Source organism: Melozone crissalis, unplaced genomic scaffold (assembly GCF_028551555.1).
Source record: "Melozone crissalis strain CALT ecotype California unplaced genomic scaffold, PUWL_Pcris_2 ptg000002l_1, whole genome shotgun sequence".
In the NCBI taxonomy this organism is placed as follows: domain Eukaryota; kingdom Metazoa; phylum Chordata; class Aves; order Passeriformes; family Passerellidae; genus Melozone; species Melozone crissalis.
In genome coordinates, this window is record NW_026535780.1 from 22,693,393 (window position 1) to 22,717,123 (window position 23,731).

General features: G+C 37.1%; 1 protein-coding gene across 1 annotated transcript in view; it reads right to left on the bottom strand.

Annotated features, from left to right (window-relative positions):
* The window catches only part of RGS22 (regulator of G protein signaling 22), a 60,020-nt gene that overhangs the window by 26,078 nt on the left and 10,211 nt on the right, over positions 1-23,731 (bottom strand). The window contains exons 4-16 of the mRNA XM_054282544.1: positions 21,837-22,058; positions 17,999-18,084; positions 15,937-16,123; positions 15,321-15,492; positions 14,021-14,284; positions 13,671-13,908; positions 12,964-13,125; positions 11,897-12,068; positions 10,169-10,245; positions 9,557-9,662; positions 7,594-7,719; positions 5,932-6,033; positions 55-249 (exon numbers count right to left, since the gene is read on the bottom strand). Coding sequence (XP_054138519.1) covers positions 55-249; positions 5,932-6,033; positions 7,594-7,719; positions 9,557-9,662; positions 10,169-10,245; positions 11,897-12,068; positions 12,964-13,125; positions 13,671-13,908; positions 14,021-14,284; positions 15,321-15,492; positions 15,937-16,123; positions 17,999-18,084; positions 21,837-22,058 — 2,109 coding nt within the window. The remainder of the gene's footprint in view (positions 1-54; positions 250-5,931; positions 6,034-7,593; positions 7,720-9,556; positions 9,663-10,168; positions 10,246-11,896; positions 12,069-12,963; positions 13,126-13,670; positions 13,909-14,020; positions 14,285-15,320; positions 15,493-15,936; positions 16,124-17,998; positions 18,085-21,836; positions 22,059-23,731) is intronic.

Sequence of the window (23,731 nt, forward strand, 5' to 3'; positions counted from 1 at the left end):
TTGTGATTTTCTTCCCTGAAATAAGAATTTTTCATGGTGTCATCCAGATATTACCTTTCTATAAGTGTATTTGTCTTCTTCCACCATCTTCATCCATGGTTCCAGCAAAACAGTGAGGATATGTTCTTCTGCTGGGTCAAAAAGGTCCTCAAAAGCCGGGTCAATTTTGTGATAAATCATATTTTTCTTTTCTTGATGAAGTCCAGTGTCCATACTGGCAGATGGGGCAATGTAAGTTGCATAAAGGAACTGCAATAAAACAGAAGAAAACTGTATCTTAGCCATGGTACATTTCAATGGTCACATACCCTTGAAGGAGAGAATTAATGCATATTTCTCCCCCACTGCCCTGCTGTATGTTCAGAACTAGTATTAGTTCAAAATTCAGTTATTGACATAATGAATCCCCCTGCCACTTTTACTCTTACTCATTAAAATGGTTAATGCAATTTTCACTTGGATATATTTGGCTGATACTTAAGATTCAGATAACCACAATTATTACTGCAACTGCACTCCTCATGAAGTCACACTGTTGTTTTGCAGAATATGGGCTGGGCCAACTAGTGAAGGCATCTTAGTTCTTCTAAGAGATATCATTTGTAAATTTGAGGTTAAAATTAATGAAAATTTATACTGTTTCATTCTCTGTGGAGGTTCTCTTTGATAGTTTTTTCACAATTGTGAGACACTTATTACTGCACAGGATCCATGCAGGAGATACCACTGCACAGCTGAGATCTAAGCCCTTACCAAAACAAGAATCACAACATGCTTCTTATCTGAAGCACAGAGTTTGCCATTCAACATGTACAAGGAGCAGAAAACTGAACCTGAAGGGTATGTCCTTCTCCCTAACAGCTCGTCCTTGAAGCACAGAGTAATTTTTAAAATTTTTTTATACAGTCCCCTATGTAAAACTCTTGTTTTCTAAATGTTTTGTTAAACATGCTATGAAAATGAACATAGAAAACTCAGAGTAAAACACTTTTTTTTCTCCAGGAATATCTTGGAAAAATAAATTCCGTAATAGCTTCCTAAAACTTCATGATTAGGACTCCAGCTAGAAACTCAAGTAAAAAAAGATGCTGCCAAATATATTTCATATCCTTATAAATATTTTCTCTTCTTCATATTGTGAAACTCTAACTATATTTCAAACATACAGTCAGGGACCAGATTAGCAGCACAAATCAGAATTTTTCTCTAGAATAGCATTGACAAGTCCATTTTCACTTTATTATCACACAGATTGGACAATGAAGAATTCAGAATTCTTGTAATTCTCATTTTCCTTATGTTACTAAAATCCAGCTGTAACTAGCAGATGTTCAAAGCAATAGAAGAGAAGAAAATAATGTTTACTCTGTGTTCAAGTAGTAATAAAACACTGGTGTGCTTAGATTTCAAGCACAAGGGGAGAATGAGTACATTAAATAATGATGTTTCTGTTTGTTTTAAATTAAATGCTGATTTATTAAACTCTCTCTTTCAAACAGCAACAGTAATAGACTATATCCCCATTATTCTGGACCTTTACAATTTGAAACAAACCCTTTAGATTCTCCTGGTGTTAGGTCACAGAGGAATATAGGGATATGATGGCTGACATCCATCCCTCCCTTAGCTCTTGTTATGATTACTGTATTTATTGTGCATGCAGGATTCTACACTCCTTCCACATTTCTACATTCTACATGCAAACAAAAATGGTTTGTGCCTACTGTGCCTACTGTTATCAGTGCAATAATGATAGGCAGGTGCAAGGTGTAAGAGAAATAAAAGATCCATAGGAAGAGTCTTACCTGAAAGCTAGACTACATTTATCCTAAATTAAACTCTTCTCAGCAAATCTCTAAGTACAATGACATTTAACAGCTTTAATTAGATTCACAGTGATTTCAAAAGTTGAAAGTTACTTTGAAGAGCCCTAACACTAGGAAAGTTTCAGTTAAGTCATGTCAAGTCTGATCCAAAACATTTAATGTATAAGAGTAGCCAAATTTGAGGGGCCAACTCCAATGATACCAAGATGTGGTATCTTTAAAAACAGCCTTTTTATAAAGGGGTTAACCATTTCATTTGTCATTAGAACTATATTGCTCTACCTGTTACAACTTACCACACAAGGGATCTGTAAATTAGTAAAAAGCTTCAAAAATATGTCCTCAGTATTTTAGCAGAGATTAACCTGGTTCCTTAAGTGAGTGATCATTTGAGCATAGATTTAAGAATAAAATAAAAACAAATGCACTAGTTTCTTGGCTGGAATTCCCTTCCCCTATGATTTTGTTAACTTGAGTACATTTGCTACTTCAGAGATGGCAAAAAATGTCAGTCTACCAAGTCAGAAATTGTCCAGACTAAGAAGTGTTGACCAAAAGCTATTGACAACCTGCTCACACCAGCATTGTTGTAATATGTTGCCACATTAGGGACTGCCTTTTTAGGCTGCTCTACCTGCAGAGCTGTCCCCAGTTCTTTATAATTTCACATGCAAACTAGAACATAGTAAGGACAGATACTTGTCTCCAGAACCAATAGCTAGGGTTGGCAATACACATGAAGCAAGAATTTAAAGGTGGTTAAGTTATCTAGAGGAATGCACTTTTCCAATCTCAAATAACCAAATTCTCAGTGGTGAAATCATTATGGCCTCTTCATTTGAAGGATGCACATTTGCAGTGTCAGAGGATTTGGAATCTTTTTACTTATATTCTCATAAGAATCCATTGCAGTGGTATTTGACCAAGTAAGTGAATATATGCACTTGCAGATAGGAGAGAAATGAGTAGCAGCTTTCATCCCTGTGTCCCTTGCATCAGAGTTGAGGTGCATCTGTAGATATGCACAGATTCAATTGCAAGGACTGCAGGAAAAACAACTGAGAAGAGTTCTAGACATATCAAAAAAGAGGAAAAGTGTCTGTTCACAGCCTTCAACACTGGGCAATGCAGTTTGAAAGACACATTTTATAAAAAGTAATAATCATAGCATCTTTTTATTCCAGTGTCATGGAATTCCTGAGCTTTTCTCATTCTCAGTGGAATACTGAAACCATTCTATTGGTCAATCTCCCATGGGATGAACAAGAAAAATTACATGAACTTAAAAGTTAACAAATTCATACAAAAATTTGAAGCATAGGACATCAAGTGCATATCAAACTTTGTTGATTCATTGTTTTGTTCCTATTAAAAACACAAGATTTTTTTTCTACCTGCCAGCTATAAATTCTCCTATAAATGTAAATATGTTATGGATTGAACCCAAAACCTTATCTGTAAATTTGTACATTTGCATATTAGAATTACTTACAATTGCACAAACCTGGTTATACATAATGCTTAGAAAATTCAGATTAAGACTTTGGCCTCATTTTATGACTTTCCAAATTGGGGATTGTACAGGCCCTGGGTTCTGGTGTGAATTCATCCCCAGACGAGAAGGTTTTGATAAGCAATTTCAGTATGACTGGATTGAAGCAAGAAATGTGAGAAAGATTTAAGTCCAAGTGCTTTGTACTGCTGCCCAAAGGAATGGATATTGCTCTGCTCTAAACGAGCGCCTTGTGCAGCTGCTTGGCAGAATGATGTGATGGAAGCATGCAATGCACTGGCTGGTGTTGAACAGAGAGGCTCAACTGCCTTAACCTCCATCATCACTTCCCACTAACATAAATCTTGTATCTGACCCTGAAAGTCCACAGTAATGAAGACTCCCTTTATCTAAATTGATTCTAGCATTAAAATATTGTATTTCCCACAACTGCATTAAATTTTCTAATTCTAAACAACTTTTTAAAAATTAAACTGATAAAGAAACATTTTATGTTTCTTTATCAGTTTTATTTTCAATTTTTTTTACACTTGTGTGCATATGTTTACAGTGAATAACCATGTATGTTCCTGGGTGATTACCAGTACTTGTCATTATTCTTATCCATCAAATTTCATTCTCACCATAGTTTCTTTCCCCAGGTGAATGCATATATACTTTGGAAAGCATTTTATTACTCTATTATAAAGCTGAGATAGCAATGCCTAACAAATGAAACAATGAGTAGCAGATACACAGCAATCAAGGTTTGTTCTTGCTTCTAAGAGGAAGCAGGCAGCACACATATGGAACACTCTGTTTGTCTCTACATGTCTCTTTCTGTAATAAATAGTAAAATATATATGACAATGTGCCATATGAATCTGATTCACATTCTCTTAGGAGTATTTGGAGTGACTGCCTTCTTGTGCCAAAGGTGAGTGCAGAATTTGGGAAGGCATCCCTTTCGTAAGCAGACTCTGAAGATTGGCTGCAGCTTGACTCTTTACGGTGTTCCAATGAAAACAAGTATAATTTTTCTGCAGCCTTAAAAGGCAAGCTTGAGAATGATACCAAATGTTGCAGCACATGTGTTGATTTGTTATGTTACATTTCAGCTGTTAGTTATGCTAATGGAACAGTTTCACATATTTAGTTTTGATGTATTTACTTTCATGGCTATGTGTATGTACTGCCTGGTAACACTGATTGTACAATGTTCTGCTGTCACCACCAGGCCAGCACTGGAAATAAGATTAGTAAAAAAGACCTGGGCCTTAAATTTTCAGCCATGCAACCACTACAAAAAGAATGTAAACTGGTGTGAAATGAAACCAAAATGAAAACCATCAGAGACTATAAGGTGAGCTCTGGTCTGCAACAAAACACATAGGAAAATGGTGATACAGAATAGATATGGTCAGCTTGGTGTGAGGAGGTCCCCAGCCACACACAGGCATGGACGGCTGCAGGAGACAGTCAGACTTAAGGGGACATTCAGTTGCCCATAGCCTCAGGCCATAAAAAGAGCTGGAGGGGAAAACAGCTGGGTAAACTGGGTTCAGTTTACCCAGTACAAGATAGGAGAGGGAGGAACCCATGCCTTGGCCTCTGCTTGGAGTTTCTGTACAAATAACACTGATTTAGATGAGAATTCTGGACAAATATGCAAACTTCTGTTATTTTCCCAGTAAAACCTCCAAGAAGCAAAAGAAGACAAATTCAAGAATGTCCAGATGCTCAGGAACATGTCATATAAAGAGATTAGTCTCACCTGCCCTCTACAGATATTTGTTTCAATGATATGTGAAGTAGTTTGCTCTATTACAGTATCTATTGAAATATGTGGATAGGATATACTCCTACACAAGGTTTAGAGAGGAAAATCAGACCAAAGTTTCACAAAGTGATTTTAAAAGTTCCTTGTAGTTCTTCTAATGATATCACACTGTTGCAGTTTCTTTCCCTGATGGAATCAATGTACTCTGCCTTCAGCACCACTGTGGGCTAAGTGCATGCTCAATTAAAATACTCTTTTATAGGAAATATCAGTTCCACTTAACATTAAATGAAGGTCTAAAGATCTATTTAGGGGATGACAACCATGGTAAATATAATAATGATACCCTGACAATCATAAAAATTGAACAGGGCTAACAAAGATCAATTTTCATTATTGAGGTCATTATCTGAGGTCTGTACTATGATATCTGCAATTCTAACCCACATAGAAGATGGAAGGAAAGGTACATCACAATTAGTTGGTTTAGAAAAAACACTATCTCTGATGTTAACACTAAGCAGACAGTTTCCAAATATGACTCAGTGTAGCAAAGGGGAGTTTAGGTAAACTGAGTATAATAGATAAAACTGGGAACAGGCTGCAGAGCCTGGAAATCAAAGTATGCATGTTTAATGTTTGAATCAAGAAATTCCATGGAAACAATCCAAAGAGCTTCTTTTATTGCCCACAACACAGATTTACTTTGGTGTGGGTTGTCCAGTTTTGGAAACTTTTTTATCTTCTTTTCAGTCTTTACACTGAACAAATGCATTTGTGAAGGGAACTAATAAATGTATTTTTGAAAGAAAAACACATTATTTACAACTTACTTGAGCTTGCTGGCATATTTGAAAAGGTTGAAGGGTTTCTTGGTAAAAAAGCTGATGATAAGCCTGTAGGTCGAACCAAAAGTACACGCAGTTCTTCCACAACTAGAGATGAAAAATATTGTAGGTTATTGCTACCCAAATATCACAATTTTATAAAAAATTGACTTTCCAAAGCAAGTAATTATTTAGCTCCTTGGGGTCATCATAAATCAAGCTCAATTTAAAATGGATTTAATCTTCTGTTGCATACTGGCAGAAGAACAACATATTTCATAGCATCGTCACAGTGATACTCTATCTTTTATTGCATCCTTTATGCATAATTGGCCATTAAAATTGTTAACATTGTAGTTAACATTTGAAGAGTAACCACATTTCAGTGGCATAATGCCAGTGCTAAAGAAGAGATGCTGATAATGGACATGCAGAGTTTGTGCCATGGCAAAATAGCGTTTTGCAGCAAAAACCAAAATAATTAAATAGTGTGTACTTGACACATTGTACTGGGATTATCATTACATTTTTATTACACGCATTTCTGAGGCCCAGAGTCTTGGCCTCATTTCATAAATTCAAACAAACAGCAAAAGATCTTTCAGAAGTCTAGATCTTTCCCCAAGTCCTCTGTTTTAATCATGTGTTTATAGGGTTTAGACCTTAAAAATACCCTGAAACTCCCATCACTAACCAATAAACAATCCATTCCAAAAAGGTAGAGATGGGGAACTTTGTTCCACAAACTGTAGTCTTCCAGACTCGGAACATGAGTGAAATAGGCTTCACAGCTGAAGAGAAAACTTTAAGCAAATAATTTTGAAAGGAGCCTGGCACCTGGAAAGGCTAGAGACACTTGGGTGGGTGCCTATCTCCAATGGAAAAATAAGTTTCTTTCATTTAGATTTCTTTCTATGCACATTTAATAGTTTTAGCTGAAGGTATTTAGCTTTGGAAACATTAGATGTTGCCTTCTAGAAGCCAGAGGCATTTCTAGCTACTGCTGCTGGATTCTGGGTTGGGCAAGTGGTGAAACAGATGTCCATCTAGATTGCATTCAAACCTCCCCTAAAGACTCAACTTTTCTGCAAAGCCACTAAACACTAACTCAATATGCATAAACTGTTCCAATTCAATCCTCAATTTACACCAAGCAATGAATGGTACATCTGCTGACTACATAGAAGAAATAGTGTTTATGTCTCAGAAATACAAGGAGATTCATGGAAGCATAAGAAAGTTTTAAAAATATTGGAGATTTTGGACCCAAAAAGTAAGAAGAAATCAAATTACTGTTAGTAATAGCACAGCAGGTTTCCCATCTTTTTAGAAAGGTTTTTTGTGGGTTAAGACCTCTTTTTTTTGTGCCAAGTTAATGGTTAACTTTTAAAAATTAGTAGCCTTTTTTTTATCCCTGATGGTACAATAAGAATTCCAATGGGTTTGAGACAGCAAGAATCTGACAGCTTGGTTAAGACCTGTCATTAGTTTGCATATATACGTGAACAGTTTATTATTGTTGAGGGATTGAAGTCTCACAAGCAATAACTCATCCAGTCATCAATCCTTCTTTCTCCATTTCTTTTTTTTTCAGTCTGGCTGCCCTCTATAACTTGGCATTCAGTCAATTGTGGACTAAATTATCACAGAGTAGGAAAATATTCATACCTTATTCCCTGACTTCTCACAGAATTGTGTGAAGTAGTAGCCTGCTCTGTTCTCCAAATAAAGAGACTGCAGCATGCTTTCAATTCCTGATCCCCTGAAGACCACACTGCTAGCAACACTTTTCCCCTGGACAAATAAAACATAGTTATACAGCAAGGAATAACAGGCTTTCATTATTTTCAAATGTCACTACATTGCAAAGGAAGGTCATGAAGTGTTTTCAATTAGTATCTTCATCTCAAGGAAATAGACTCCATTTTCTACTACATATGCAATTGATCATGGCCCTTACCACCATTTTCCCACTAAATATTCACATCCAATGGAATAAATCTGATGACTGAAGACATGTAGAGAAGCTAAGTGATTATAGCATCCCTTAGGTGGTTCCACAATACTTAAAACAGAAAAACAAACCTGGCCTTAATTCTGTCATTAAGTCTTTAGCTCTGTGGAATTCCAGTGATACTCAATGACATCAGTTAGCTGTCAAAGGTTGTCTCAGCTCAGGCTACTGTGTTTTGAATTAAGAGAAGTTAAGAGGTGGCTATTTGGTCAAGATTCAAAACATTTAACTATTATGGAACAAAAGATACATCTTCTGGGGATACACCACTGACATGAGCAACAAAATCATGAGCAATTTAACGAGCCAGAAATCCATGCTCATTACCACAGCTCCCAGAGCATTTGAGGAGGAATACATCCATTTTGTCAATGCTCACAGAGAAGGCAGAAGAGGCTTCTGTAAGTAAATTAGCTTCTGACGATCACAAGAGAGAAATTATGGCTGATTTGCTGTCTCTGATAGCAGAAGTGGAAGCAGATGAGTGTGGTGGCTGGCAATCAGCTTCTCTCCAAATAGGAGAGAAGTGCAGGAGGAAACCAGACTTTTGAAGCAGAGTAGGAAGATTTCCCTCCCCAGTATGAAGTTAAACTATGAATCCCTGCATTCCCCTTTGCTTCATATTTGTGATGGCAAACTGTGAGGTCTTGACTGTAGGTTCCAGTCTAACCAGAGTAAATGTATGATATTTTCTTATGTTGGTAAGAGAGAAACTTCATATGATGTATAAAAACTAATATTTCATGGTGAGAACTTTTGCTGAATATACATTCCTAACTGCAAATGTCCCCAAATTGCAAAGACTAACCTTTTTTTTCTGTCAAAAACAAGGTAAAATGATTGCAATGAAGAAATGAATAAAGTGTGATTTTGAAGTGCAAAACAAACAAGCATGTATTCAAGTGCTCAGCAAACTCCATGCACATGTGGGTGGGCCCAGATTTCTTAAAATTTTTTTTTTTTTAGTTGTAAGGCTATGGGTATCAATACCTCCATGAAAGAGCAGGCTGTTTTGAGACCATTCCACAAACAAGAAGGTTTTTGGATATATTTTAGATTGCCAGATGTTGACATCTCATATGTTTGATTTGTCAGCATTTTAGCAGTTATTGAGAAAAGGCTCATCTGTGCAGCCTGTCTCTCTTGAGGTTTGCTCAACTATTGCTTAGCAGGCAATAATTCAACAAAGAAAAGAATGAAGTACAAGCAATAAAGAGGGATTGTACAAATGAACCTTCTTTCTCTATGAATGTTATAACTTTAATGACTTTCCAAGGCAGATTCAGTTTTCTCCGTAAGTCTGATATACTTTCCTAGGCAATGATTCCACTGAAGCATTTATCCAGAGAGCTTTCCATCACAGCCTACTGAACACATGGTCACTATGGAGAAGATCCACACTTTCTAGTGAAAATAAACCTCTGTGTGTGCCATGATTTCCTATCCAATAGGTGACAGATACAACAGAGAAAATGCTGACATTCTAATGATACCTCTGCATAAAGCATTGACATTCATAAAATTAAACCAAGTTCTCTTCATTTTTGACTACATACTGCAGAATAAAGTGTTTTAACCCATGATTCAAGACAAGTAATATTTTCAAGCCATACTTACATGGAGAAGCTCAGCATAGGTGTACTTTCTATGACCCTGGTATTCTGAGTCTTTAGTCCCATCCAGAGCTAAGCTATGAATCACATCTGTGCTCACTGACATTGGCCTGGATCACAAACAAAAAAATCTTCAATACATATTTAAGAAAAATCTAAGGCTGCTTATAGAATAAATAAATAAAAAGGGGCAAAAAACTGGTGTAATGATAAAGTGAATAGAGAGGAAAAAGTACATGGAGTTTAAATTTACAATGAAAAAAATGTAGAATACCTTTTTCATATTGCTCTGTGGAAATCATTGGCATAGCATGACTCTATGGGTTAGCATTTGTGACAGGTTAAAAGAATATGAATGTGTAGAATATTGACTATTACATAAGAGAAAACATTTGTATTTGGGGAAATAAACTCTTTTGTGTTGTGGCATAAACAAGTGAGAAACTCATCAGCCAGGGAGGAATTCTCCATGCAAACAATCTGTACCATAACTGTGCTTCACTAAGCAGATAATTGTAATAAAGTATTAATGAAAACAGTAGAATCTAAAATACTTCCGTAAATATTTGAGGTATATTGCTGTGCAGAAAGATACACAAGGGACTTTAGTACTTACCGCATTCTAATGCTAGAAATATCATCCCTTTGGAGAGTCCGACTTCCTGTGAGAATAGGTAGTAATCCTGATGACCTCTTCAAAGAGAAATTTGGTTTAGCTAGTTTTAATAAAATTGTTGGTGAGTTTGTTCTACTTTCGTAAAAGACATTACAGAAAAATAAGGAAATTCTGATTACTTTTCCACCTTTGTGTTTTCTTAACATGTTCTCATTGACTGGTCAAAAACAGTCAAGAGTTTCCAAGAGTATTCTTCCTTGTCAATCACAATATGTGAAATGGCAAGTTGCAAAAATTTCTGAATATTTTTCAAGATTTTTCAGCATACCTTAATAACCACTACAGCTTAGAAAATGCATTTTTAACAGGTGGAAATATGCTACAAGCACATTGTGCAGAACTACAGAGGATGTCAGGTGAAGAGCATGTGAACATGTTTTGTGAAACTTTAGGACCATTAACTTAAGTCAGCTCACTGTAAGAGAGATACAATCACTCAGACTGGGAGAGAAAGGGGTCATTCTGACACACCATCACTTATTATTTTGAACAAAATCATACTCTGACCTTTTGGAGATGCCAATTGCATTCAGAGTGCCCTCAGAAATTCACCCAGAGCCGCTGCTTTACCTAAGCTCTTGCAAGCACAATGTAGTTAGAAGGTTCAAAAGTCAAAATTTCTTGTAGGAAAAAAGAAATAATAGCAAGAAATGGGCGTGACTCTGTGAATGTTCATGATACCAGATCCTAATTTGTGTCAAATTCAACAGGGACTGAGAAACCTGAGGTTCCTGTCTGCCTGACCTACAGCTAGTCCTGGCTCATTAGCACACCTTGTGAACTGGTCACTGTAAGACACAGGTGCTTCTTGCTCCCATTTCTGCCATGATCAACAGGAACATGGCTTCTGAATCCAGTTTCTGCTAAACAGGAAATCTGTCCCACTATTTTCCTCCATTATCTCCATGAATCAGATTTCAATGGAAGTAATTGTAGCCCCAAACTATCCAACCCAAAGTAACAGAGGTTATTGCCAGAGTGTGCTGACAAATCTGTGGCATAGCCTATATAGTTCTTGATACTGGAACCACAATTTCAATCCACATTCTCCAAATACCAAGTATTCTGAGGCTTAACACTGTATTGCTGAAAATCTGTAATTTTTATTGCAGTTACCTCTCACACTCAGGCTTTCAAGGAAGAAAAGTGACAAAACTGAACTGGCCACCTATAAGCTACAAACTGTGAAAAGGTCTGTTGAGTGACTCATGGCCCTCTGTAGAAAGTAAACATGCGTAAATGATTGAAGGGCTGTAGTGATAGAAAATGAGCAGAATTCTGACTTTTTTATAGACTTGAGGAATAGATCCAGGTTAACTGTAGTGAAATTGTAAGAATTACTCTGGATTAAGACAAGGCCGAGTGGTGAAGCTGCATTGCTAGAGACTTAATTTGGCAGTTCTGAGAACTTCCAGCTAAAATACCTATCGAAAGGACTTAGGAAATAGCCAGGGTATAACTGAGAAGATAATTTGACTCTATTTATAGCAACTTTTTGCATGAAGTATAATGAAATTTTAATGCATTTTTATATGTAACCATCTTCAATATACCAGCTGGCTAAATATTTCCTTAAAAACCTTGCTCTTGTTCCATTGAATTCAAGGAGTTTTGTCATTATTTTTGGCAGGAAAAAGCTTTGTTTTCCAATGTTGTGATCCTACTTACCTGAAGAAGGGAAGGTGGTATGTCAGACTTTTGGGTCAATGGCAACAATGATACTATTTGTGGGAAAGGATCAATGTCCATTCTTGGCCTCTCTTGACATGTGTGCCAAAACTTCAGTTTTGCACTGGCAGCATCTATTGCTGTTGAATGAGTGACACAAAATCTGGGACCCCTAGGGAGAAAAAAGCTAATAAGCAGAACTTTCCAAAGTAATGAAACAATGGGCTATTTGGCTTTTTTTTTTCATTGATGTTGTTTACTGTACCAAGACATGGTGCTATATGCACCTAGGATTAAAAATCAGTTACTGTCAAAGGTGTGTTTAGATACTGCATGCTTCCAAATCTAAAAGCAAACTACACATAAGTAAACTTAAGTTGCAAATTCTGCACCATTACAAACCCTTCTATCAGTCTGCAGGAAGGTATGCCCCATCCATCCTACAGCAAAGCAGAGGAAAGGATTGTAGGCCAGGACAGAGACCACAAGTCATGTGAGGATCCACAATTCCAGGTTTATGCCTAGAATTTGTTGAACCCCCTTGGGGAGGAGAGAACATCTTCAAAAATTTAGCCCATATTTTGGAAATAGGTTAGATTTTATATCCTCACTTAAGCTGTTAATATGTAAAAGGCATTTTGTATGACAGGCATTGAACAGTAAAGTCTCAGGCTCAAATCCCATGAAGGCATATACACAGAGCATCCTCAGAACTTGGGAAGGGTAGTATGGGGAACAGGTTAGGACAGAATTAACCTACTGTGCCTGGAAGAGTTTCCCTGTCCTGCAGACTAAACTTTAACTGAACATTACCCAAGGCAGAGATCCACAAAGCAGCTCAGATTCTCTGGTAGAAAAATGACAATGGCTTATTAAAGCAGATCTACCAGGCTTCTCAGCAGATTGCAATGCAGTTTAGGCTCAGCCAAAAATTAATGTGCTAGTACTTACAGTGACATTGTTTCTAATAATTGCACTGGGATAAGCGGCATGAAATAATAGGCTTAGCAAAGAAAATGGACGTTTATTAAACAATAGAATTTTATTTCATGTCCATTTCTTCATACCAGTAAAGAAGTAGTGGTTTCACTACTTCAGGCTGAATCCGTCTTAAATGCATTATATTCCACTGATCTCCATGCAGTAGCTCAAGTCTGAGCAACACTTCTGAACTGAGGAAATAGTCTCCACTGCTCAGCAGGTACAGTTTTTTCATCTTACTGAGTTGCCTGCAGTCAACAAAAATAGTCACATAAGCATGTATCAAATGCTGTACAGAACTGAGTACAATTTATCCTACTGCTTAAGCTGCTGCCATGCAACATGTTTTTAATTGCAAGTGACAGAAGCCAAAATATTTTTTCCACAAATTAGAGACAGGTTGTGTATAAGACAAAATGTATAGTGCTATAAAATAGACTATGTGAATCCAGCAGTATCTTTCATTAAAGGAGTTTGTCATACTGATGTCCTACTTGTGAATTTAATTTCTTTTATTCTTTAGGTTCTTTCTGTTGCCATCTGTTTTCCAAATCTCTTTCTAACACAGCCTTAATAATATGATTCTGATTTCATGTAAGCCTTGCAAACATGACTCTGCAAAAAGAGTTTTATCAGCTTCAGTAGAGTCATTCCAAATCTTGTCAGGACACACATTAATTGTGTCTGTTTACTCAGACATTACAATTTACTCTGAAATCTCAAAACCTGCATTCATCTCTCCAGGTTACAAGTATTAAAGCAATGGGAATAACTGTTAAATAACAGGAAGTACCTTTGTTGCCTTGTAGTGTTCTTAAGAGCCTTTAGTCTTTCAATATCCATCCAAAGCCACCAGTACCTCTCCCCAAGTGTTCCTTTAATGAACTTCTTGAATCTTTCAAACTCGTGTCTGTTGCCAGTGTCGTACGTTCCGTGACTAAGACACCAGGCAGCCCTGCTGTCTGGCCCAACACTTTCAGAACTTGGACTTAGGATTCCTTGTTTTCTTTCATCTTCCTTGCAATCTAAGGCTGTAAGCAGAGAAGAACTTAGGTTAAAGAGTGACTGCAGCACCATGAGCAATTCATTATTCACTAGCTTGTGTGTAAACACTTAAGGCTGTTTTGTGGAACTTCACGTTACTTTCAATGTCAGCAGCTGACGGGAGGGTCAGCTCTGAAATGGGTTCCTTCATTGCATTTTGAGAGGATATTGGTGTGAATTCTTCCATTGTCTGAGAAGTTGTGCTTCCCTGTTCATCTTCCTCTTCTGCTTCACTGTGCCATTTTGGGTGTACATAAACTCTTGACCGCGTGTGGGAGACAGCTTCAGCAATGGCCACAGAGTAGACCTCCTCAGCCTCTCTGGACCTCTCATTGGTAACATGGGCTTCTGCAGATGCTGGCCCTGAAGGGGAAAGGAAACTCTGTTTGTGGCATTCCTTAGACAGGTAACCTGCTTCTTTGCCTAACTAGTCAGACATTCCCTTCAACTTCCTCTGAAAATAAGCCACATCTAACCAGTGCTGGCCACTGTCACAGACAGACACTTGGATTAGGAACATGGTAGAGAGATTCCCTGCTCTGCAATTACATAATTTCCTAACTATATATGGCAAAATGTGTTGATATTAACATAAAAATCAGTGTGATTTTAAATATCTTTTCTTAATTCTAAACTATTTCTCGTTTTCACTTGACAAAGAAAAATCACAGCCTCTTGACACAGGTCTATGAAATGAAACATGAAGAATCATTTCTCAGGACCTAAGGCAATTAGGGAAAGAGATACATCTCTGAGAATGGAAAGAGAGGAAGCTCCTAACATATGAGCTGAGGCTTCTCCTCCTCTTGCTACTGTGTAAAAAGCAGAAGCAAGGCTGTGCAATGAGGTATATGTCCATAATGTGCATCTGTATGTTCTCTCCCTGAACCTCTGGAACTTGCCGAACAATTTCAAATAAATTTGAAGATAGACAGGATTCCAAATGATTACATCTTACAAGATTCATAAAAGTTGGCAGCCAAAAGACCTTTAAGTGCCCAACATAAACACCCTAAGAAGATGGCTGAAACACATCATATGCTATCAAATACCCAAAGAATCCAGACAAGAAAGTCTTTCAAAACACATGAATGCCTCTCCCCTGCAAAAAACCCAGAACAACTCAACTGAAACTTACAGATTTCTATAAGACAGAAATGTGTAAGAAAAGAAACTACTACTATCACAAAATTAATTGGCTACTAGATCAAACTTTCACTTAATGTTGTAGCTATGGAAAGAAACAATTGCCTGTCTGAAGCCTCAGATGCCATGTGATACTCAGAAGGTAACAAGTGGAGTTAGCAATAATTCCTTAGAAGGCCTTTCCTTTCCAGCTAGTCTGAGCTGTGTTACAAACCACAGGGTTATGTAACCCCTGTGAACTCTTGTTACTTACCCAGAAGGGGACCTTTTCCAGGCAATGATTCATCTCTTTTATGCTGCCCAGGCAAATGCTGAGTATCTTGAATTTTACTAGAAACTACAGGATGCGTATATGAATCTGTTGTTTTCACAGAATCACCTTGTTTTGCCAAGGTAAACCAATCCTTTACCTGAGAAACTGTAGCCTAGGAAAAGAAGTTTCATAGAACAATTAAAATTTCTCTGTTTATTGCCATATTTCTGAGAGCTACAGCTTACTGTCCATAGGAATTCTGTGCAGTCTGTTTGTGTAGATTTCTGCAAGGATAGTTCCCAATGCAGAGAGGTGTGTGACAGTAGCTGAGCATACTTGTATGAGTTGAGCTTTTGTTTAAGTTGTATTACAACTCATCAATCTTCTTCTATAGTATAAAAAACTTTGAATATAAAAGCTATTTAGAGAATCAGAGAACCAGAAAATGGTGTAGGTTGAAAGGGACCTTGAAGCTCATCTATTTCCAACCCCTTGGCACTAGACTAGGTTATTCAAGAGTCAGTTGTCCCATTAGATTGTGACCTCAGTTAAAATAATTCTACCCAATTCATTCAATCTATCTTGATGTTACACCCACTAAATATGTTTATTTTACCTCGCCAAGTGATACATAGAACTTCTTCATAGTCAATGAAGTCAATGAAGAGTCATCCTCCTCCTCCTCAGGAGAGGGAGAACTTGGGCTTTGCTTCCTTATCCTTATCCAGGGAGAGTAGTCACTATCTATAATGAAATTAATGCCAGTCTTGCTCCATTCTACTTGTGATATCAATTTAGCTAGTCTGAAATTAAATGTTGAGACAAGAAAATAATTAATTTTAGCTTTTAATCAGAGAAACAGTTCATTTCCTCAAAGAACCGGCAATTTTAAAAAACTGTCTATCTAAAAAAATGGTTACAGAGAACTTCATGATGCTTTTTTCATAGAATAATGGAATTATAGAATATCTTGATTTGGAAGGGGCCCACAAGTATCAATCCAGCTAGGTATTATTTCAGCCTTCAACAGCTGTCACATCTGTAAATGCCACTACTGCACTGCACAGCTCACCAGCACACAACAGTGCCCTACCTGCATTACCAAGCTTTACCACCACACTTCTTTCAGGATTTTGCATGTATCTCTGCAGTTCCAAGCCCTGCCAAGATTCCCTTGAACATTTGGTTCACTAAAATTGAACTGTTCTCCCAGACTGCAGAAGTCCTGTATCACTACCAAAAACTACACCTCCTGTTCCTTACAGAAGCAGTCTTCCAGCAGGAATGCCACAGCACTGATTACACTGATGGAACTTGCAGCTGAGAACAAAACAGCTGGCACTCTTGTGTTGAGCTGGCTGCCCTATGGGGATTCCATAGTACTGAACAGTTCTCCAGTGCTACTCTGTGTTAGTGTGAACATATTGCAGCGTTCGGGAAAGGCAATTTTAGAACCACATGACAACAGTGAGGATGCTCTGGCCCCAAGAACTGGGCAGAACTTAGTTAAGTTAGAAACAAGTACAAAGCCAACCAAGTCACATGTGAAGGGAAGATGAAGCCTACACTTGAGCCTACAACCAAGTGAATGCTCAGTTTTATTTGTGCCCACTATGGGAGACCAATTAGGATTTATTTCTAGAGTTAGGGTGTCTTCATCTTCAAACAAAAGTTTCCCTTTTAGCATCTGAACTTCCCTTGATTCTGATTCAGAAAAGCAGCTTGAACTACTGATGTCAGTTGAAATTAGGTACATGCTTAAAGATGGTTTTATGCAATTCTCTTGGTAACTCTGCTTAATCAAACAGTTTGCTATAGCAGAAGATCAAAGTTATTGTTTCATGGGGCCCAGATATGTGTAAAGCAGGCTGTTAACAAAGGTATAATTCAGCACTCTCACAGTTTGCTTGTTCTTTGCACACTTTTCCCCCTTGAACTTAGGTGCGGTTTCCAGGTTATCAAAAATAAAAAACATTTTACATTTTTTAAATGTATAAGTCTATACCCCAGTAGCCACTTTGCCATTACAATCAGCAAATATGAGTTTTGTGAACCATATTTCCAGGCTGCCTCTCCTTTTGGACCCCTAAAATATGCTACAATCATCTGCATCTAGACACAGCCTTAATGGATATAGAGGTAGGTCCTCCCAAAAATGCACACTAGATCTCCTGAACATCTGCTGAATGGACAGCTTGAAAAACACTGCAAGTTTCTAACAGTAAATCATCCAGCTACGCCATGGCATCCCACAGAGGACTTTGTTAAACTCTGACAGAGGCCCCAAAGACACTAGACTAATAATTACAATAAAAAACACTTCCTGGTTTTTTCTGAATTAATTTCATAGACTTGTAACTTCTACTTATATGGCTTACATATTTATTAGCAAAAGATGCATTGCTAACATGACTTCTCTGAGGTACAGAGATTTAGAAATCAGTAAATCCCATTCTTACCCTCTTTGTAATGGTGTAGTATAGGATGTAATTCATGGTCAAGGAAAATAAAAGCACGAATGAAAAAAGTCACTAACTTTATCCAGGTCACTAAAACATTACAATAAAGAAAACAGGACAAGAGAGGGCAAAACCACTTTAAGAATAGCTAGATTAATTAAACAAAAGAGGAAAATGTAAAAATTTATAAATAAAAGACAGCATAAAAGATTGCAATACCTGTATTCAAAGTAACAGTCACTTTCTAGAAACGCTGGAAGCCTTTCTTTCTTAATCCACTCAATTGCTTGTTCTTGATCAAGTTGCTATTAAAAAAGAAATGCCAAATTTTTGCAATTCTTTACTTTCTTGACTAACTTGCCACGTAACTGATTCTCTACATCCCCCTTCTACAGAAGCATTGTCTCAGGAAAACAAATACAGAGTGAACATCACCTTTATGCTGGAAAAATTACTTTCCTATTAAAAGCTAAGAAGATCTAAACCTGATTTCACCTATGAAGAGTTCAAATTTTGTAACAAATCATGAGTGGTTTTTTTTCAGAAATAATGTGTGCATGAATCATTCTTTTACTGCACAATTTCAAATGCAAATTACATGCACAAAAAATTTCTGCAGCAGGAAACTGCTGCTTTCTGACTTTGACACATTTTATAAATAATAGATATTATTTTTCCTCAAGAATTTGAAGAGTAAAGAACCTTAAATTAAGTTATACTTTCATAATGAGAAAGCTCTGGAAAATAAAACCAAAATCAAACAAATAGATATCCAATTAGTTATCATCTCTCATGCTTTTATGTGTTGGATCACTGCATAACTGCATTGTACACAGTAATTCTCATAGTGGAAACCCATGCGTGGTATCACCTGGGGCCACAACAAATTTCTGCTTAGGCAGTCTAAGCCTCAGTGCCTCATTGAAGCAGAAAGAGAGGGGCCTCCAAGGAGTAGTTTGGGGGGTGAAAGGGAAATGTTGAGCAGCAAGTTACACGGAGACTGCTAGTTCCAATGAACTAAGAGTAAGATCTCTGACTATGGCCACAACGATCCATAGCTGCTTCCCTTAGAAATTACGTACAGCCCTTCCTAGTATTTTTTTAATAGTGTACTTCTTCCACTCTTAGGGGATGATCTATTTTATTCATCTGAGGTGCATTTTTCCTTTACTCAAGGCGAGACTAATTATTTTGAAGAATGTAGTAACTACCCTTGTCCATAAAAACAGGTGAAGTTTGGGCAAGGATGGATACTACTTGTTATATCAGGTAACCAGTTTATGTAGATCACAGCTTGAATTTTCTTTCCATGAGCTAATATTCCATTCGGGGCAAGGGTTATTTCTGCCTCATACATATCTGTAGGGGATTAAAAAAATCTGAATTACTCAGAAAGTGGGTGGTTTCATTTAGAAAGAAGAAAATATTTCAAAATATGGAAAGCTTATGTTGGCAGTGGCTCATGCAATGTAATTTTGTGGAGATGGAGACTAATTACTCCCAACCACACAGTGTATGCTTCTTCTTGGCAATTGACAAGTTTTTTTGAAACACAGAAGATAGTTTCTTTATTTTGGCATTTAATATTTATGCATTTACTGACTTACAGCCCAGTTTTTTATCTGAATGATTCATAACATGCTCATGTCTGTACATAGCTGGTACACAAAATTATTTGTCATATCAGAAGGAAAAAATTTCTATTCTTTCCTCATCCCCAGAGAAAGATGCTACATTTAATCTGATGGAGTTTGTTACCTTGGTTAGTTTCTTTACCCAATCAGCCTCAGACCTTGCTAGGACTCAATCCAGCAAAGCTTTTAGCACGTGTTTAAGTTTAAGCATGTGTTTAACTTCCCTTGATTAAAGTTAAAAACATACTTAAGTGCTTTGCTGAATTGGGGTTTCTCTGAAGTAAGGTATGTGGGATGCCAGCCAGTTTCTTTCCATAGTTGTGATCTATTTTACACAAGTCCACAGATTTTTTTCTCAATGTATTTCACACCATGACATTGACTATGGATTAGAGGAGACTTACTTCCATATCAATGATTTGCAAACGTGCAAACACACATGAAGAAAACTTTTGCTTATCTGTAAATTTGTAACAATCTGAGAGGGAAGTAAAATACAGAGAAAAATACCACTGTGTGTATTTCTTAGCCAAGATGTGTTTAAATTCAGGCCATAACCTGAAAGGACTACTAGGATTTTCCAGTCATAACTCCTTTTCATAAGTAACCTGCCACTGATGTTCACTCAAGGTGACTTTTTGTAATCAATGTAACATTTAAAAACAACTCTCAATCTCTTTAGTTCCTGTGAAGGCAGTCAAAGCAAAGCAGACAGCATCACCTGACAACTGAAAGATCAAATCCTACTTGATTTGAACAGAACTACTTGACAGAGTTGTTCTGGGGTGGTTTCTCCTGGTGCAGTCACTGCAGCGCAATGAATGGAGCTGACTTCTTTCACCCTGTGTAGTTGCAGTAACCATTTGAGACAAACTGTTTCACAGATCATTTTGCTCCAGCTCAGACTTGAGATGTCAAGCTGAACTGGATGAGGCATCTAAGTTACCCATCAAGTAAAGGAGGAATTAAAAATAAGAAGAAATATCACCCTTTTGCCCCAAAAGGAGAAGAAAGGGTACTGAGGCATTTTGTTCCTCAAAAGGCTGTAATGCTTCCCATCTATGGAAAACATCCCAGGGAAAGAAATGGAATCTTAAATAATACTGAAGCCCTGTTTCTCCAGACCATATGAAATGAGAAAATAATAGTGAAATAGCTTTGAATTGCTCAAGAAAGGCCATCTACAGTGGTAATGATGGGAGGTTAGCCCAGAGAGCAATGTAAGCCACACTTGCACAAACACACAGCATTTCCTCAGTTTAATACTGAGAGAGCAAATAAGAAATCAAGAACAGCTCTTCTGCTTTTGTGCTCTCAAGCAAAGTATTTGTGAAAATTATTATTTAACATGGTAGGGATGTCTGTGAGCCTTGTCCTTTTGTATCATTTGTCCAGTTTAAATGCAGATAATTGCAGTATCACATTAGTATCATTTTGTTAAACATCGTTGCCTTTTGACCTCTCTCAACACTGTTTTCTTTTCTGAAAATCATTAATCTTATACTGGGAAAAGCAGTGGTCTGTTACAACTCTCTGCTTTTCTCTCAGCTTTCCAGCTGTGACATAATTTTGAGCAGGCACTGAAAAAAATGGAGCAAGACCTTATACTGGCCTTGAATAAAAGGAAATGAAGACATGTTAGTCACATCCATGCAAAATAAGAAAGAAAGGAATAAAACAAGCATCCCAGTGAAACTTTTTTTTTGTCCTTGAAACCTGTTGTTTAAAGGTAAAATCCCACGTCAAATTACACTGACTTGTATTCTCCCAGGTGCGTAAGATCAACTGCTGATTTTAACCTGCCTAATTTGGTGCTGAAGATGGCCCTGGAAATAAGCAGGTGAGAATACCAAAACTGATACTGTCTAAGCAAGCCTGAAAAGAGATTTTTTTTTCCTAAATTCCAACCCATCTTTCCATTAATTTAGCTCTCTTCTTGCCAAAGATTATTTTTTCTGGCCATTGAAATTGATGCTAACCATGTAAATCCTTTAGGAATTAATGGAAGAGAGACTTATGTGTTGCCAGACCACAGATGAGCTCATAGCCACACAAGGAAATTAATTAATAAGGAAAGACTGAGCTGCATTAGTTTCAGTCAATTTGCACATTCCAGGGATCACTAGTAAAGTAACTGTTGTCATAATATTTTTTCTTTTAATATTAAAAAGTATTCAGACCACACAGCTGAACCCTGCCCTACAGAATCTTCAAAATTCTGTGCTACAGGATGTGCATCTGTAATTCCATTCACTTGTCTGCTAGACACATGTGCATTACAGGGCATAATTTGGCCCATCATTATGTTTTCCTAACATAAATTAACATTTTTCCCAAGCTACCAAGCCAAACACAACAATAATGATTGCCAGTATCTCTACATTAAGATCTAAATATAAACTCAGGGTCCATAAGATGCTTACCATAGTGTTGCAATTTGGATCAATACTGAAGGTTGAAGAAGCAGTGTGCATTTTGGAGAGCTGCCCATCATTCTTTTCCTTGCTTAGAACATCATAAATGGGGCTTGGAGGTTTTTGATCATGTAGAGTATTTTTCGGCTGGCTTTCCAGGCGTTGTGGGGCATCATTAACTACTTCAAAAGCCCCAGCATCAGAGTTAAACTTCACTGGCTGGGCAAAAGTCTACAAAAGAAGTTAGGAAAGTTTATGGTACTGTAATAAGGCAACTGTCATTTAACAAATTACTTTTTATGATACAGAGGCATCCTACAGAACAGAAAATTGCATTATGAGGCTTCTTTCTCTTTGGGCCTGAAATAGTAATTTTTCTGCATTCTTGTTTTTGCTGTACAGCTTTCCAAAGCATTCCTACCTTTTTATTTCAGCAATGCTTAATTGTCAAGAATTGAATTCATCTAGATCACAGACCATTCTTTTTCACATGCAAATAATTGATTCAGTACATGAAGTCTATAATACATAATTAACTGTGACTTTAGTAACTGTCCTACAGAGAAGTACTCACCTAGAGAATCAGATCTACAGTATTATTCTCCCATTTGTTATTATCAACAATCAAGGCATGAAAATGTTAGCAATGAAACTGACCTTTTAAATGTAAGATTCATTTGAGGAGGATGAATCTGATGATTTTCATATGTAGGAAAGGTTTGTCACCATACTGTTACTTGTAGGTCAAACAACTATCAAAACCCATGTCCTGTAGCAAATTTTATTGTACATCACTAGTTCAGTCAAATACTGTATAACAGACAAGATGGACTGAACTCCAATTTCAGCCATGCAAATGTGATTTTTGTCAACTCACAAAACCCCACTGCACATGTACACGCTAAAACAGAGCCATAATTCATCTTTTAAGCTCTGGTATCAGGTATTTCCCTGAAAGACTATCTTTCAAATTCTCTTATTTGAAATTAAGAGGAAAAACATGGATGGATTTTACAGAAGTCATAGAGAATACCCATGACAGTTATGAATAGGAGATTATATAGAACTCATGTGCATTATATACTATATTATATATAATATAGTATATAATATAGAGTATATAAGCACCTCTGAACTCAGCTGGATGACAAGGCATGTTGTATTTAGGTACTCAGAAAACTATGGCTACACCTAAACCCAGTGCCAAAACTTATTTTGCCTTTGTTCCAGACAGAATCTCACCTGGTGTTTGCACAGTTGTCGTTCTCCTGCATCTAATAAGAATATTTTATTTGTTCAAGTACTGTATTTTTAATTTCCTTGAACTTTTTCATATATCACATATATGCACACAGACATAACTCATATACATTCTAAATATGTTAAATACATGCTACATCTAACATAGAAATATACTACAGAACAATTTGATTCTTCTTCACAACTGTATAAGCCCGAAGTAACGATATTAGTGTCATCTATTTTGTTGCTTCTGTTTGAAGCCCCCTTGTTGATCAATGTCTTGTAGAGCAATGCCCAGAATTGAACCATGTGGCTGCAATATGTTTTTTCAACATTCCCTACTTATCCTATAATGTCTCACTGTAGAGGCTCAGCCTGGCAAAGCACACAGCATGTGAGAACTTTAAGTGTGCGATGACATCAGACCGTCACTGCTCAGGGCCATGCACTGAATTGCATGAGTCTGTTCAGTTACCTAACTTCAGCTGAAGTCATGGATTGGTTTTTGTCCTCTGACACCTTCTGCCTCTTTTGGCATTAATTTTCTCCAGGGCACAAAGTAGGTTTTAGTGCTTTTTTTTCCAGATGTACTGAACAGCATCTAACAAACCTTTCATCTGCAGTAGATTTCCCTACACACAGACCTCCTCCCAGTTTGCTAT